The 16853-nt window shown below is 40.5% G+C and overlaps 1 protein-coding gene across 2 annotated transcripts in view; it reads left to right on the top strand.

Annotated features, from left to right (window-relative positions):
* The first annotated feature begins 4684 nt into the window (after positions 1 to 4684).
* Positions 4685 to 16853, top strand: part of RASGRP1 (RAS guanyl releasing protein 1) — a 41529-nt gene continuing 29360 nt past the window's right edge. The window contains exons 1-2 of one of the 2 annotated variants that reach the window (XM_071744330.1): positions 4685 to 4781; positions 7849 to 8015. In XM_071744330.1, coding sequence (XP_071600431.1) covers positions 7943 to 8015 — 73 coding nt within the window. In that variant the 5' untranslated portion in view covers positions 4685 to 4781; positions 7849 to 7942. Of the gene's footprint in view, positions 4782 to 5346; positions 5460 to 7848; positions 8016 to 16853 lie in introns of those variants that run through there. The other variant, XM_071744329.1, reaches the window with a different exon arrangement.

The following is a 16853-nucleotide window of genomic DNA, read 5'->3' as shown; positions in this document are numbered from 1 at the left end:
TGACATTTCCCTGCATTCATTTTATATCCATCCCCAATGGATCACAAACAAAATTGGTCAATTATCTCTGTTTATTAAAATTTTTCTTTATTGCATTCAGCTGCCTGATCCTGCTCCCAACATAATTTATTGCTTAGTGTCTATTAGATCCAGCAAACTGATGAACAGGTTTTACATTTCCATCATGTAAGTAGAAATCTGACAGTATGAACATAGAAGTGTAAAGTATCCTTCTATAAAAAATGAGCACAATTTTGCTGGTATTTTGGTCACCCACCTCTTAGAGGTATTTTCTCCATTCATTCTTAATAACCCTAAGAACTATAGAGACTGACCAGTAATTGACCTATTTTGATGACAGACTTTTGGGACAAAGTGAATGTTCAACAAAGTACTGCTGTATGTACCAATATTTTGTAAAGAGCTTTGAAAAAAAAATTTTTTTTTCTAACTAGCTCCACATATATTATGAAGTATCAGTTCTGGTCAACTGAAAAGGTAAAATTTTCTTTATTCAACCACCATTCCTTCTGCAGTACATCTGAAGCAAATAGCCTCCAGGTCAAGCTGTAAGTACAAAGATTAACTGAGAACAAGACAGCAAGAAAAGACAAATGGACTCCTACAGAGATTACTCTTTCCCTTCATGCATATATATGGCTGGTAAAGTTACTAATTGAAGCCAATAAGACTTTTGTTTTTTCCTTTTAACTACCCACCAACTTACAGTTAATTTTTGCATCAATAACAACAGAAAACAGCCCTTGGCCTTGACAATATGGCTATTCTGAAAAAAAACTTTGTTTTCAGTCCTGTTTGGCTTCCTTCTGATTCCTCAGCTCCAGTGAGTCACTGGAATGGGTTTGAGAAGCACTGGACTTCCTCCCCTCTCCTCTCACTTCCTCTCTTCCCCAGCTAACTGATACTGAGCATAGCAAGAAAAAACAAGAGAGAGGGACAAGAAAACCTGGCGAGAAGCACAAAGAGCATTTCCCTTAGAGTGATGCAAAAGGAGAGTCCCTGAGCAGAGGAGGGGCAATGTCTATGTGGCATAGCAGGTTAATTTACATTTTCAGCACTCAATCCAGTATTCAGTTGAAATCAGCACAACCTCACACTTCAGGGTGAAATCCCCTTGGGAAATTCCCCGCAGATGGGATCAGAAAGGGCAGACAAACAACACTTCCCACACACCTACATCCCATGAATCCCTTGCAATTACTCCTAATTTTGTCTTATTTCTCCTCAAATCAGCTGTTACTCCTGCTTCTTCACATAATTCCTACCACAGATTTTGTCACTGCAAATAACAAGGGTAGAACCATAAATACTGGCCTTGAATACTGCAGCAGCAAAATTAAATATTGCCCACTTGGTCTGGAAATTTTGAAGCATCTCTCTCAGAAACAAACCACTTGGAAATCATGTCTACATTTCTTTCCAGCTCGAAGGAACACTGCAATTTTAGCTACTTGCTAAACAGAAAAAGTGTAAGTAAATATTACTTTAAACAAACCCCTGCCCCTCTTCCAGGAGCCCAACTTTCACCCTGTGGTACTTTCAAAGGGACTGCTATATACATAACAACTTATCTGTGAAACAACTTTCAAGAGGTTAAAACAATGCACTTAATGTAGTGAGTGGCCTCTTGCCTCTTGCTGCTGACCAAGAGATATCCTGCAAAGGAAGAAGCTAATCACTGTCTCCTTGGAAAATGTTTACAAAGAGACATTTGGGATGATGTTATCTACATCCTGCTTAAGCAGCTGTTTTGTTCTTTAAAAGCAGATGGTGAACCAAAAAGAAGCATTCTTAGTAGCATTGTTACCCTTTTCCTTTCTGTATCTTGAGTCTGACTGTTTCTGTACAGTTGTTATTTCCAGAGTACCAGGTGGTTTTCACCATATTTTATACACTATCCATATTTTATACACAGGCACTTAAAAAAAAAAAAGATATTACAGTATGGCTGGGGTTTTGGAAGGCATGGGACAAGGGGAGGAAATTAATTTTTGTGCTATTCGTATCAAAATCAATTGGTAAATTTTATGTACACATACACATCCTGATGACTGAATCAAAACTTATCATGTATGCTAATTCTGAAAGATCATAAAGGAAAGAAAACTATTTTGCTGTGAACTGCTGGAGGTAAATAAAATTTATCATGACAACGCTCTTGGAGTTATAGTAAATAAAAGCTTTCGTCTTTCCCTGGTGCCAGAATTAAACATGATTTTGGTTTTACTTATACAGAATACAGATTTCAGTTAGCAATACCCTAACTATCACTGCTTATTGCAGTATCATAATAGTCCCACTGTGTGCTCCTTCTGAAACAGCTGGACATTAATGCAGGGCAGGCAGATGATCAGTGCTTACTGCATTTCATCATTCTCCTCAATAGGAAAAGATGAAAATCTTTAACAAATAGAAAGGCTGAGGTATTAATTGTAGGACTAAGCCTCAAATCCAAACTAATCAAAGTGTGCTTCTACTCAGAAGAATGCCACCAGAATGCCACTACGACAGAGGAAGACATTTAGATGATACCTTAAATAGGGCTTCCCATCAGCTGGTCACACCATCAGCCACACCTCTGGCATATCACAGCTCAGATGACATATCTGTTTTCAAGTGCAATTGCTATGAAGCCATCATTGATGTCACCAAGTTAAACCAAAGGATTCTGATCACTACCCAGTTCCTGTAACATATGTTGACTTTTCACACAGTGACTCTTCATAGCTGTCCACTTGCTCTCCTTCTTTCCAATTCTGTTAGCAAGCTTTTCTCCTCTTCTGGAATTGCTTCCTAACACTGGCATGTCTGGCTTGACTTTCTAATGTTGTCTACTGACTCTTCATCTAGCAGATGCTCTTTCAGTGCCAAGGAACCTTCTCATTCATGATCCCATAAGGACACTAAAAAGCTTTTGGAATCAGGCTGTGGTTTTCCAATGATTTGTGAAAAGCAAATCTAAGTGCAAGCTACTGGAATATTGTGTGGTCTTACTCTTGTAATTGTTTGGTTGTGACAGCAGTTGAGATAACATGAGTGGTGAAATAAATTAAAAAATTGATACTGTATGGCAGACCATGTGTCAGCTTTAGGGCTGGGTTTTTTGCCTTGATTAATTTTGTGTGCAACTCACAATGTGGTTGTACAAGCTCTACTAACTTGGCCCATTGCAAAGAGCAGGAATATGGGCCCAGGAAAGACTGCAAATTAAATGATCTTAAAATAGATATGAAACAATAGATTAAAAAAATTATTTTGTCTTCAAGGCCAAGCTAGGTTTGTGGGCTTGCACTAACACGGGTGGGAGAAAAGTTTATGTTGAAGTACAACAGATCTTCTAAGATCCAGTTTGCACAGAGACAGTAAGTTCATCCCTTCGCTTGATTCCAATAAAATCCAATTTATAAGTTACTATTGCTTCAAGATCTTATAAGAATCTGAGCACAATAGTACAAAAACTCCTAGCTGGTCATGTTCCCTTGGGAGCCATATGGCCCATCCTAGCCATCAGCATCTTGCCACTCTGTTAGCCACCAAGCTGGAGTATCCTTTCTGTCAAATTGCCATTTATTTGTGGGTGTGCATACACGCACATGAACTTCTAAAGGAGTTAAAGAAAAAGCAGATATCTAGGATGTACTTCTCTGAAGCAGAATGCAGCCAAGAGATTGTCTTAACAATATAACTACTACAAATAATACCACAGACCACATGACCTAGGGTCTTGGGTATATATTATTGTATTTGGGTTTCTTAAACCACAGTGATCTTCAAGCTCTATGCAAGGAATAAATTTAAAACTTACTCAGAAGAATGTCACCTATTGAATGTCATTTGTAGGAGTATGCAACATTTTTTCCTTTTACCTGGAGGTGTTCAGCAAAGCAAGTCAGGTTTGCACAGCTCCTGTTGTGGTATTTACCACTGCCTGTGAGAAAATGCCGGTGAGCTTGTTCTTTGCCAAACTGATCATTTTTGAGACCTAAAGAGAAATGCGCCCTGGTTGTTGGCAGAGAATTGCTTTAAATAAAAGAGGTCCAGAAAACTGCCTGGATCTTGCTGTGAGGCACAAATGGCATTACGATGCCTAAGTAATTTTAAGAACACAAACTCAGCTCTCAAAATAAGTTGTTGACAATGCAGCAGGTGAAGTGCCCCGTGACCCAATAGTTTTGTACTGCTCTGCTGAGTGTTTCTCAACAAAAGACCCTTTGGTTTTACAGCAAATGGGGGTCACTTTGCCCTCCCAGATTTTCTACCTGGTCATTTCTCGTCAGATGGGAAGAAGCTGTCAGCTCTGTGTTGAAAGAGACTGTATCTATGATATAAAGACAATGAAAACCAGAGGGTACCCTTTCCTTCTCTGAGATCGAACTGGAAGGGCAGCGTATGGTGCCAAATAAACACAGAGGCTTTTAAATCATCGTTAATGTGCGTAACTCGGTTTTGTGCCCCCCGCCCCAGCATCACGCAGACGCTTTCCTCCAGCCCTGCGTACTCAGGCGGGAGTTGGTTACGCGTCCCTGCGATCAGGAGCCGAACGCTCCGTCCCCATCCCCACCAGCCCGGCCTCCTCCCAAGGCCCGCACCGCTCTGCCCTGGCTCTCCATGGGAAGGCGCCCGCTCCGCCGCTGCGGCGGGCAGCAGGTGGGGCGCCGAAGATCCGCGGCTGACACCCCGCCCCTCCGCCGACTGCTATCCAGACAGCTAATCAGCGTGCGGGATCAGGGCACGCGTGGGGCCACCCCAGCGACGGACAGGTATCCCTGGGCCGGGGTCCGGTGTAGGTGCGGTCGGGGTGCTGCCGCGGGGAACGGGCGGGGCTTCGGTCTAGAACTCGGCTGTCCCTGTCCCCCGGCACAGCCTGGCCCGGTGCCCCGGTAGCGGCTCTCATCACGCAGCCGGAGCCGCGGGTGAGAGCGCTTCGGTGGCGTGCTGACTGCCGTGAGACACGCGTGAGGCCGGGCGGCTGAGCCCCCTGTGGGGAGGGGGCTTGCACAAAAGGAAGGGAGGCCCGGCCCCGCCTGGCCGGGTCGAAATTGTGCCGTGGAAAAAGTTGCGGCTGTTTTAGAGCCGGGCGGTGCGAGCAGAAGAGAGCGTTGCGGTACCTGGTAAATCCGCCGGCTTCAGAGAAGAGCAGCCCCGTAGCTCAGCACTTCCTTCTCCCGATAAGATCTTCGTCTGCGCTCGTCACGGGTGGTGGCTGCTGCCGCCGCTGCCCCACTTGAATTGGTTTCAGACTCCTCCCGCTGCGAGACGGGGAGCGGGAGAGCGGCGAGGCGAGAGGAGGCGGGAGGCGATGTGCGGGGCCGCCCTGCTCCCCACGGCCTCCTCCGCCCCGCATATCCCCGCTGCCTGCGTTGCTGGCAGAGCCGGCCGGGCAGCGGAGCCGCGGCTGGCGCCGACATGGGAACCTTAGGGAAAAGAAGAGAAAACCAGTGAGTTTGCCGTCACTGTTTTGTTTTCCCGCTGACCGCCGCGGGATGGGACGGGACGGCGGTGCCCCACCGCGGGGCAGGCTGCGGTCCTGCGGCGGTTCGGCGTTCGTCGGCGGGAGGTCTCGGGGCCACACGCCGCCGAGCCCGAGATTGCGAAGTGTCCGCCCGGGGCGCGGGGAACGGGTGTGAGGTGCTGCCGTCGCGGTGGGGCTGCCGTGGGCTTCCGCGGGGCGCGGGGGTCGTAATCGGGGCAGGCGGGAAAGAAGGGAAAAAAGCTCGGGACGGGGTGTGTAGGAGTAGGATGTTTTTTCATCTTTCGGGTGTAAGCATGCCTCGGGCAGGTCGGTCGGCTGGGGCTGGGAAGAACCTCACGTCACGGGCCCAGCCACGGCCGAGCGAGAGAGGCGGCTCGGCGGTCGCCCGGGCTCCGGTTACCTGCGGCAGTGCCGGCGGTCCGCGGGGGGGCCGGGAGCGGGGTGTCCCCTCCTCGCCGCCGAAGAGCCTCCTGTCTCGGGTGTCAGTTCACGGGCTGATGGTCCTTTGTGTGTGGTTTCTTCCCCGCCGTCAAATAGCCTGTAGTGGAAACACTCTTGTCCCCATCCCTCCCCGCTCCACCCCACCTGCCCCTCCCGCCGCCTTACAGCAGGGCTTTCATGTATTTTTAGTGTCAAGTAACTGCTGCAAGGGGATCTGTTCTAATGAATGGCTGGTTTCCGACGTGTCACCGGCTGCATTTTGCTTGTCCGGTGTTGCCAAGTCGGCCACAGTGTTATAAACTTTTGTGGGGGTGTGGACACTTTTTTGACACTCGGAGTTGCCAAGACCTAAAATATCTTCCTGCCGTAACTCCTTTTTTAATACAACTGCATGGCTAGGACACTCTGCCTTGTGTTGAGGCACTGGAATAAAGTTAGGAAAAGGGTTTAAGCTGGTAAAAAGAAAACCCTGAAAGCTGATCAGGCCCTTGCTGTGTTTGTATAAGAACAGGAAGTCAGATCACCAAGCTGAGAGGGAAATTTAGAGAAAGGGGGAAGGGAAGCGAGCATTCTTTGCATACCCACTGTCAGCTCAGCTCGGGAGCAGCTGAGTGATGGTCACTACTTCTGAAGTGTCAGACTTGTGTTTTCCTGGTAGTGAAACTGTGGAGGCCTGAGGTTAGTGTTGGGTTGCAAGTGACATCATCCACAGTTTCATAGCTTTCCTGACATTCAAATGAGAGAGAAATTTAAGAGAAGGCTTGAAATTCACTGGAATGAGTTAGGGTCCAGCCTGTCTTCTCCAGATGTGTATGTTTCCAACTAAATCTAGGAGTCCCTCTACAGGGATGCTTGTGTCTTTGCCTTTCCTAGCTGCCTGTAATAAACTTCTGTGCCTTTTCTTCTCAGCACTGTCAGTTTGTTAATAAAAATCTTGCATGGTGTTCAAGAAAAATTGTATTATAGCTTTTAGATAGCAGCTTAAAGATGCTGGAGTCATTTGTTCAGGAAGTCTGTGGAGTGCAAATTATCCCTGAAATAAACCTATGTTTTATTAAAACAGCAGAGGTTGTTGCCATTTTGTGAACTGACAATTTTGAAGTGATTCCTGTTATTTATAGGCAAAAATGTTTCAGCACTTTTCATTTATATAATGATGTGCCCATTTACTATTTATACAGACTTAATGAACAACCTTTAATATTATCTGTATGCATACACATTCTTGAAATAAGGCATTATATGATACAAGCCTAAAACAAAATTTGTGCTTTATTTTGGCCTCATTTACCTTTAATAATAAAGACATTACTTTAGTCATTGGTGCAATTTTAAAATTTTGCAGTATGAAATAATGGATGCAAACTAATCTATTTTTTGTTTACATTGTGAAATACTCAAACTCTAAAGTTGCATTGATATTTTTTTTATTTAACAGCAGTTTCCCAAATGAAATCAATGAAGTTAGCCTGGTGCTTTCCAATGTGTGTATTATTTTATTATAATTAGAAATTTTTCCTCTTTTTTATTATAATTACTTCTGGTGGATGTACAAATATGAGTGGTAGATTATGATTACTGTGTAACAATATTCCCCTTTCATAGTTTGAGGGTTTTTTTTTTTTTTGCTTATGCTGAAGTCTCATCATAAACATAATTCCCAACAAAGTAACAAGATGTGGTAATCGTGACATCATTCAAGGAGCTCTATAGTTCTGCAATCCTCAGTCAACAGGAAAAAAAAAAAAAAAGTCACTGAACAGTCTCTGGTATATGTATCAAGTGGGAGGGTTATGTCTTTCAGCACCCTCGCTACAGGGAGTTAATTCTCAAATATCTTCACCTCTCCCATGCAGCGTAAAATTTACCACTCAATCTTCTTATATTTACTTCACTGTTGTGCTTTCTTTTAGGCAGCCTGCTCAAGCATGTGGCACTGCCCCTGAAGCACTTGAGCTGAAGCAGATTGGTCACTGTCACAGCCTTTCAAATACCACCCAGGTCACGATGGTGCCACTGGGGCATTTAGCCAAAGGGGCCACTTTGGAAGATCTGCTTGAAACCTGCATTCAGTCTTTTGGTGAGTATCTGGAGGCTTTTTAGAACAGTATTAATTTGGTTTTGTCCTGGCTACATTTAGGTCACTTACTAGTGAATTACATTTGTTTATTAGCAGACTTGAGATATGTGATTGAGAATTTTCTATACTGTTGGTGACTGCATATTTTGAGGATCAGTTTATGCATGTGTTTGGTATTTGCTAAGAGATTAGCATGAGTACTGCTTTTTTCTTGAGAAAGTAAGACCGTACTTCTGTATGGTTTTTGTTTGTTCCTTCAAGTACCAATTTGGTAAACTTTAGCCACTAATCATATTTTGCATCTTGCAGTAATGTTCTCATAATGTTTGTGAACAACATTATGGGTATTTGTAAATGGTGGGTATTTGTAAATGTTGGGTATTTGTAAATGACCAAGGCTATTTCTGAAGCTACATGAAATAACTTCAAATTGTTTCTTGCATTAGGTATAGATTTAAAGTTGCTACTCTGCAAAAGAGAGTAAATCTAAATAAAAACCACAGCAGTATACTTTTTTTAGCCAATCCTGAGCCTGTAACTTTCTGAGTTATCCATTGGTCTTTTTACAATAAGAATTGTAATGTATGGACAAGCATGACTATTGCCTGAGCCCTTTATCCCTGGTTTTCTTTTCAAACTTTTTCATTGGTAAATGTGTTTATTTTTTTCTATTATTAAAATATGTTAGTACTGAAGGCTCTAAAAATTATTCTTGATAATTTTCTTGTAAGTAGTGCATTTGTTCATTTAATGCTGTCTTTCAGTACTATGAGATAGTTCCAAAGCATGTGTCAAAGTCAACTTGCAAAGTAGTTCTTAGAAAATAAATGTACTTGAACACCCACTAAGCTCTAAAATAATTAACCTATGTAGTTAAATATTAACACATAGTGCTGATCTAGTGATACAGCACAGAAGTACTGTATGAGCAATGACAAATCTTTCACATTCATTGGACATCTATTTTTGTTTGTGTTTTATTGGGGTTTTTTAACCTTTAAAGCCTTTTAATGAACATGTGCAGAGAAATGCATGTCTGAGGAAAAGCTGATGAAACATATAGTTGTAATATCTTGAGGTTTTTTGACTTAATATCTCCTCCATTTAATTATTTTAAAAAGCATGTCCACTGAACTGCTCTAAACCCCTAATTCCTGAACAAATGCTGATTCATATTTTTATAGACTTTATTTGATTGGGAGAGAAGGAAATTTACAGCACATGTAAGACCTTCACGCACTTTTAAGATTATGGCTGCTTGACCAATATTAACGTGTCCACATTTTTATGAACAAAAGGTATTAAAAATATAAAATGATAAAACTTTGGGGAAATAATTACAGTTTCAAGTAGTGTAGGTGAAACCCTGAATAGGAGATTATTTTTTGGTTAGTTACTTGAATATGTTTTTGATACTCTGTACATATCAGTATGCACAGTGTGTACTCGGATTTCTGTGCATCCTATATTATAAGGACTAAAGTGACAAAGAAAAGCAAAGGTACCTGTCCACTTCAGCTATCTATACATGTGAATCTTTCTAAAGGGTTTTATACTTCAGTTAGAAAATTTACTGTAGTCCCCTAAATAGGGCTTTCTTGAACCTTGACAAGTGGTACATAGGTCTAGCTATGTGAATTGTAGTGAAACATATTCTTTAATTCACTAAGAACTGCTAGAATTATGATTTGTGTGCAGTTCATAGCTGTGTATTTGTACATCTTCTATGATATTATGCATGTTCTTCAGCTATGTTCAAAATTTCCCACTAGGATATTTAAATAAATTGTAAAGTGAAACTGTTACAACCATAGGTAACCTACATTATGAAGTTTCTTCAAGAAGGTTGTTGTAGTTACTATCAAAAGCACTGCAAAAGTATGCCAATAAAGCAAGATATGGAAAAATACTTTAATCTGGGAGTTAGAGTAGGGATGGGGGTGAGGAGAAAAATAGTGGAAACAATTCATAGTTGCTCAAGCAACTATGTGATTACAAGCATACTGAGTGAGTGAGTGAGCAAGTTCCTTCCCATGCACAGCACTAAAGTAAAGCTATTGCCCTATATTCTAAGAATTCTATTCAGACTGAGGTTGTGTCTTCAGTCTCAGGGATGCTGACCTATAATATTTTGTACATTATTCTAGAAATTTATTATTGTGATCTGTGCAAATTTTATTTCAATGTTAAAAGTACAGAACCCCCCAAAATGTCAGCACAGTTTTTTTATGCTTTAAGTTTACTTTCTGGAAAAAAGCCCTTGTTTCACTTGCTGTCTAGGACTGACAAGAACAATAGTCAGTAGAGGTGATGTGTCACATTTGAGAATACAAAGTGCATCATGTCAGTGCTATCCTGTACTTGCTAATATTTTGTGTACAATTACAAATATAATTCCTATACAAAGTATGCAGCTGAAATTTATGTTCCTGGGCTCAATTATATGAGTTTGGAAAAAGCAAATAATGTGTAAGTATGACTGTCAACAGTTGTGTGTAAGGGGAAGTTGGAAGCCTTTTGCAGAGAATGCTTGCAGAGAATATCACAAGAAGGTATAACCAAAAAGGTATTAAGAATTTGCAGCTGTGAAGAACAGTTATTTATCTTATACTTTGGATAAAGATAAAAAATAATGTGTAAAGAGAAAAAAAATGAGAAAGGGGCATAATGCTAAATTGAAGTTAAGAGTGAGAAGGGCAACCTTTGCCATAGTGTTGCAAATGTATGCCAGGATCTTTTGTAGAAAGACAAATTTTGTTCAGAGAGCCAAATTAATCCAAAACCCTTGTTAAAGAGGTGAGGAACAAAGGCTGGATCTCGGAGTCTGTGATATTTTCTGTGGGTCCACAACAGTTCTGGGTAGAAGATGAAGCTTGAATGTGGACAGAGTAGCATGAATTACAGTGGTGGTGTTGTACCTGCTAACTCCAAAAATAGAGTTAGGAAGCTTTTTTATTTATTTAAACTTATCCAGTGTAATTAAATGAAACATCTCTCAGCTCTGAAATGGGTCATCTTTATCTTGAACTGAAGAATGATAGGCATGTGCATTAGAGACAGAAGCAGTGAGGGTCATATGAGGTACTTTGAAGTCTCATGTAGCTTTTCACTGCATCTGAGAGATCACCAGTGTTTATTTGATAACACAATGAGAAGGGGATGCTGAAAGTAGAGATTTCTTCAAGTCCTATGAAGTGTTGCATCAGGTCGAGTAAGATGAATCACCATCAAAATGGATTGCCAAAAGTAAAGGCAACATAAAAGCCAGGATGTAACCTAGGGCAAGATTTCAGAAAAAAACAGAGCATGATGAGAGACTGAAGGCACTGAGTGTCTCAGAAAAGAATATCAGTCCTGAATGAGATTTGTAGAGACTTGAAAGCACTCTCATCCATTTGGTTATATAGGACACTGATTCAAAATATGTTCTGCGTGACTGGCAGGATCTCTCAACATCTTAAGTACCTGTAGGAGGCTTTACTGCTTTGACCTGGACTGACAAGAAGAGCTCAAGTTCAAGTAAATGCGTCACGTATGATTGCTTTAGAAAAAAGAGAGTAAGTGTAGGATACAAGCAGAGCAGCCTGTAACTTTTCAAGATGAAAAAGGGATCGTGTGGGGGGAAAAAAAAAATTCATAATAGGGAAGTGGAGGAAAAGAGAAATCAAAGAAGGAAGGAGATCGAATAGAGAAGAGCAGAATGTAGGCTAATATTATTGAAAAGACTGGAAAATATGAACTCTGTAGACTACAAAAGTTAGTTTCAGTGAAGCCCCCCACCATCAGAGAGGTTAATTCTGAACAGAAAGGTCACAAAGAAAAAAATAGAGGTAGATGTTCAGTTGGTAACAAGATGTGAGTTCAGGGAAGCAAAGAATTAATTTATAGATCTTGGCTTGGAATATGACAGCTTCAGGAGGGGAATAATCTGGAGGCAAACTTCATTAATGACTGCAATTCTGGAGTGGAATTGTAAGTAGAAGAGTGACTTTAACCTCCTGCATCTCTATTTTTCCATTATGTAGTGTATAAAATGCCTGGAAAAGAATGTACTTTTGACTGGCAGACAGTTCTCTGAAAGTCAGTGTGACTTTCTCTCCTATTGTGTTCCTAGTTGTAAAGACACTTATTCCATCAGCTTTCTTGTTGAAACCTACAAAGTAGGGTTTAGTTTGCTGGTCCATGGCCATATTGACTAAATGCTGACAGCTCAGTAGAAGACAGGAAGCAAATGCTTAGTAGCACAGCCCTGCTTTTTCTAGTTCTTCATACAGTAGTCTTTGTCAGACAGCATAAATGCATATTTACATGTATTTGGTCCAGAAAGTGTTACAGATAGAGAAGAATATACATCAACAGTGTTCACTTCACTGGATATCTTGCTAACTGTGTATCTGCTACCTATTGAAATTAAATTGGAGTTGTTCAGAACATTTTTTACTTTAAGGCTATCCTTATCTCCTAAGAGCTCGATTTTCTGACTTTTTATTAGTGAGGCAGTCTCTATTTTAGCAGGTACAGTCTCTATTTTAGCACATACATTTCTATGTGTATTTTCACTATATGTGCATGATGGTAAGAGGTCCCTGTTTCTTTCTTTTTTACTCTGTCTCTCTTTATCTTTAAATGTACCGTTTCAAATCTTGAGTAAGGTTTAACTGTGCTTATTTTTAAACCAATACATCTTTCAAAGATTCGGTGAACTATTTTAACATGAATTGAAGCTTGTAGAGCACGTAGGGTCAGAGAGCCATTTCCTTGCCCACACAAAGCATTTGGTTAAATTGTTTTTACAAGTCTTTAAAAACTTTGCAATTAGGATAAAACATACCTTTTTACAGTGTCAATTTGATATCTCCCTGCTATGTCTGCAGAAAAGCTCTGAAACTTTACTTAGGTCTACCTAAGAAACAACTCCAAGAGTGCACTTGAAAGTAGTAATTTATACAAACACTTGTGTCTTCCTGAAGACATCTGAGGGTCACTTAAGAGCTGATGGTGTAGCACACAAAAGACCTGTGCTTATTCTACAATTCAGACATTTTAGTTACTGCTGGAGAAAGAGTGTGCTCAAAAAAAGCAAGAAAAAGAAATCATGAAACATCATCTTTAAATGCATGTCACCGTGACATGTCCCTGTGTCTGGTTTCTTAAAAGAGATGTAAGTAAAGGGAAAGCAAATGAAATAATTCCCAGAGCATGTAATTCTATACAAAAGCTCAGCCATTATAAGCAGTTTGCAGTGGAGTTAGTTTCTTATACTGCTGCGTCAATCTTTAATACGAAAAAAAAATAAAGTTAAAATAAGATTTAAATACATTGCTGCTACTTCTCAAAGGAGCTGAAAGGTTTAAGCTCAAGGATTAACTATGTTAATATAATTATGTGAATCTAGTGCAATTTACAACTTCTAGTGGTCATGTTACTCTTGGGGACGTCTGAAGAGTAGGTTGTGATGTAAATTGGTCTGCAGTGTCTGGTCAGTGCTAAACTAGCTTGTTGCCTTATTGTGTGATAAGGTGAGGTGCTTGGAAACAAACCTTAAAAATTATGGAACCTACTTCCAGACTGATCTGGATGAAAGATGCCATGGAATTGTTTTAATAGAAATCAGCAACCTGGCAAGGGTGCTGGGGCTGGTTGCCTCTTAGCTGCCTAAGACTCTGCAAGTTAATCATAGTTAACATAGTTAACATAACTTTCTAGAATAAAGGATAATTATGTTAGCAGAGCTGTCTAGTTTTGTGAACGAGCAAACTTTTTATAGCTCACTTTGGTATCACATACTAGAACTGTGGCTGTCTTATCCTCTAAAATACAAAAAACCTGAGTTTTATCCATTTTTTCCCCTTTCAGTTATCTAGAAAAACACACTCTAATCTTAACAAAAGTACAGCTTTCCAGTCTAGTTAAAATGTACACTAACTAGTAAAATGGTCACAGTTCAAGTACTAAGTTTATCCTTTTCCTAAATTTACCATATGCTGAATTCTAACAAAGACCTCTGACTTGAAAGCAGTTACTTCTGTCAAGGCTTAAGCACACCCACAGAAAGCAAATTTGGTCATTTACTTTCCTCTTTTAGTTTGCCTGAACAGTCATTTGTGTTTAGCTCATGATTCACAAACTTGTAGGCTTCTACCCCTCACCCCTGAAGCCTAGGCTGAATGTCTCCCCAAAAGAACTAAAATTTTATTCTTTGTTTTTGGCATTAAAATGTTGTTGATCGTTGCATGTTAAGTAATGTGGGTACAATTTGGTCAAATGCTGTGCAGAAACTTCAGTATTAGGTGGTGACAGAAGCTATGTTAATGATCAATTAATGACATTGTGGGAACAGAAGAGTCATTACTGCTTTGGAGAATGCATGACACTGTGGGAACAGAAGAGCAGTTACTGCTCTGGAGAATACTAAGTGCTATTTAGCTAACTATTAAAGTTAATTGGGATTGTACCAAAACGAAAATAGATTTCCTTTTAACCTGATGTCTATGGAAAAATTTTTCTCAAGGAAAAGAAACTTCAGATTTCTTTATCGGCATTTAAAAAGCTCTGTTTAGCTAATTTTACATTGGTCTTTTTCAACATAATTTTCCAAAATCAAGAAATACATTAAAAATTAAGAAAACATACTTCTTGCTTTATAAAGCAGTCTCCCATTTACTTACATTGACCACAGAGATATCTTCATAACTCAGGATATAACTTCAGGAAAAAAACCCAAGGATAAGAGAGTACCTGTTGGAAGCTACTAAGATTACACTTGTATTTGAAGATTACTCTATGAATCCCCAAACACTGCCAGTTTTAATGCTCAGATCTATGTAGGGGTTATATTAAGAAAAAAATCAGTGCTTTGGACCACATATGATGGTGAAAGATCATTTAGAGTTATGACAATACCATTATTTTGAGGTACCAAACTCCTCTGGCATAGAACAGTACTATGAGATGTCAAGAGCTTCTTTTCTATTTTAACCTATACATTCTGGGGAAAAAGGATGCACCTTGAAAATGTTCATTTTGGGTATAGGTGAGCTTATCTTCCCCTTCCTTCAGGAGAACCAGTTATGTTTAATGTCAGTCTCTATTGTTCAGTGCTACTCTGCTTTTAAAAGAGTACATTAAAAATAAAACAAGTACTTGTTTACATTGAGTAACACAGAATGTTAGCAGATACCATTATTAGCAATATTAAGAAATGCCCTGCAACAGATGCAGCAGTACCTTGGAGGCACAGGGGTCTTGCTTTGTGGTAGACCACTGGGACCAATGAAAGTTGTATGTATGTGGGAATGTTTCTCTGAAAATTTGGCACACTTGAATCAGCCATTGGGGAGCATCTTCTGTATGTGGGTATTTGATAGTGCTGTGTGGTGATTGGGTATGTTTTTATGTGAAGCTGCTGTGTTTTTCTGAAACTTTTGCTCTTTCAGTCCATGGTGAGGAAGAGATTTTTTCAGTCTAAGGATGAACTGTCGCAGTTTAAGCCCAGCCATCGGCCAACTACCACACAGCTGCTCACTTACCTCCCACCTCAGTGGGCTGGTAGCAAGAATTGGAAGAGCAAAAGTGAGAAAACTGGTGGACTGAGACAAAGACAGTTTAAGTTAAAAACCAGAACAAAACCACAAACAAAACCAACAGCCAAAAAACCCAAACAAACCCAAGAAAGACAGGTGATGTGAAAAGCCCTAATTGGTCATCACCAGCTATGGGCAATGACAGCCATGACAACTTTCCACCCAGCTCTTACTGCTGAGCACAACATGATATAGGATGGAGCATCCCTTTGGTCAGCTGGGATTAGCTGTCCCAGCTCTGGCCCTTCCCAGCCTCTTGACACCCCCAGCCTTCTCATGATCATCATTTTCCTCCCTGGAGGGAGGCAGTGTGAGAAGGCATAGCTCAGCTGCTGAGTTAGAAGCTAGAGAATCTGTAAACACTAATTGCAGAAATATATCTAACGGAACAGACCGTGAAAATGAGATATGTAAAGGGAAGATGCCCGAAATGGCAAGTTAAACATATTACAGCAGTAGAGTTGGAACATGCATCAGTAATAAAAAGCATGGCCAGGAACTTTAACCCGAGCGATGTGCAACATCTCCGAGTCACTGAGGGGTAAAGAAGCTTGGTGTTTGCTAGTCCATTCCAGTTTGAGCTTACTTTGTGTTTCCTTGGATCTCGTATGCAGCCCCAGAATCAATCATACAGTTAGAAGCTTATCCCACAACTGCAGTGTTTTTGTAAGTGGTCAGACAGTGAAACCTTCCTTAGAAGTTTCTGATTCTCTTGTGGGAGTCTCTTTGTCTCATCCACCTGTGCTATGCCAGCACAACAGTGTTGCCAGGCATCACACTTGAATTATTCAAGAGTTGCCTGCAGCTCAAAAGGTGCACGTGGCTCCAGTATGATGATTTAAAGTTTTGGAAAAAAAAATGTTTTGTAGGCTTTGGAGAAAAAGACTTCTTGATTAAAAAGTTCTCCTCTAAATTTGTTAAAACCAATATTTTAAACATGCTTTAGAACAATGTATGAGGGGAAGTGTTAACATTTTATCTTGTTCTGTGTACTTGATATGAATTTCCAAGGCTAATGGAATGCTTTCCACCCACATTTCATTTGGTTTCTCTCTAAGTACATTTTAATTTCTCAAAATCATCCTGTTTCCCCTTGACAAGAGCTTTTATCTTCTTGTTTTCATTTCAAAAAATTACCCACCCCGAGCTCTTTCTGCAAGATGTAGCTTTCCAAAAGCTGTTTCTGAGAGAGGGTGATGGCTTTCCCTTGAGATTTTTCTCCCCTAATGTTCCCTACCCTCACACAGAACAGTCT

Source organism: Heliangelus exortis, chromosome 5 (genome assembly GCF_036169615.1).
Source record: "Heliangelus exortis chromosome 5, bHelExo1.hap1, whole genome shotgun sequence".
Lineage (NCBI taxonomy): Eukaryota > Metazoa > Chordata > Aves > Apodiformes > Trochilidae > Heliangelus > Heliangelus exortis.
This window is presented reverse-complemented; position numbering and strand designations above follow the sequence as displayed.